At 64.1% G+C, this 1,189-nt stretch overlaps 1 protein-coding gene across 1 annotated transcript; it reads right to left on the reverse strand.

The window, feature by feature from the left end:
- Window positions 1-98: 98 nt before the first annotated feature.
- PTSG_11045 (uncharacterized protein) lies at window positions 99-1,123 on the reverse strand (the record flags this gene model as incomplete). The annotated part of the gene is made up of 2 exons (XM_004987908.1): window positions 99-548; window positions 791-1,123. The coding sequence occupies 2 exons, from the start codon at window positions 1,121-1,123 to the stop codon at window positions 99-101; spliced, it is 783 nt and encodes a 260-aa protein (XP_004987965.1).
- Window positions 1,124-1,189: the final 66 nt, after the last annotated feature.

The raw sequence follows: 1,189 nt of genomic DNA on the forward strand, positions 1-1,189 counted from the left end.
GTCGCGCACACACACCGTGCACCACGTGCTGCGCCACTTGCCGCGCACCACGCACCGTGCACCACGTGCTGCGCCAATCGCCGTGCACACGCGCTGCGTCACTCGCCGTGCACACGTGCTGCATCACTCGCCGTGCACACGCACCGTGCACACGCGCTGCGCCAATCGCCGTACACGCATGCACATGCGCTGCGCACACGCGCTGCACCACGTACTGTGCACACGTACCGTGCAGACGTGCTGCACCAGACGCTGTGCACACGTGCTGCGCCACTCGCTGTGTGCCACTCGCCACGCACACGTGCTGCACTACGCACCGTGGACACGTGCTGCGCCACTCGCCGTGCAGACGTGTCGCACCACGCACTGCACACACGCGCTGTGCGCCACTCGCCGCGCACACGTGCTGTACCACGCACCGTGCACACGCGTCGTATTCCTAGGCGCGCAGACCGGCTGCTGTGCTTCTCCGGTACGCAGGCACACGCAAGCCGACGCTTCCTGTGCACATGCGCTGCATCCCTTGCTGCGCGCACACAGCGCTTCATCTTCCGAGCATGCGCGGTGCCCTTCCCTTGCGTGACCGGTCAACAACAACGGTGTGGATTGGTTCACAACAGCAACAGCACAACAACGACACAGGCTGTGCTTCTCTCCTTCGCTGCTATGCGCACACATAGCTCACACCAGTACCATCGCACCAGTTGCGGAGGTACGGGGGAGACTTTGATATGATACCTCCACCACTGGCACGTCCCTGGCACCACTGTCACACCACTGCCATCCTCACATCACACTCGGCACGTCCCTGGCACCACTGCCACACCACTGCCATCCTCACATCACACTCGGCACGTCCCTGGCACCACTGCCACACCACTGCCATCCTCACATCACACTCGGCACGTCCCTGGCACCACTGCCACACCTCTGCCATCCACCCGGCACGTCCCTGGCACCACTGCCACACCTCTGCCATCCACCCGGCACGTCCCTGGCACCACTGCCACACCTCTGCCATCCTCGCATCACACTCGGCACGTCCCTGGCACCACTGCCACACCACTGCCATCCTCACATCACACTCGGCACGTCCCTGGCACCACTGCCACACCTCTGCCATCCTCGCATCACACTCGGCACGTCCCTGGCACCACTGCCACACCACTGCCATCCTCACATCACACTC

This window comes from Salpingoeca rosetta (genome assembly GCF_000188695.1).
Source record: "Salpingoeca rosetta unplaced genomic scaffold supercont1.40, whole genome shotgun sequence".
Taxonomy (NCBI): Eukaryota; class Choanoflagellata; order Craspedida; family Salpingoecidae; genus Salpingoeca; species Salpingoeca rosetta.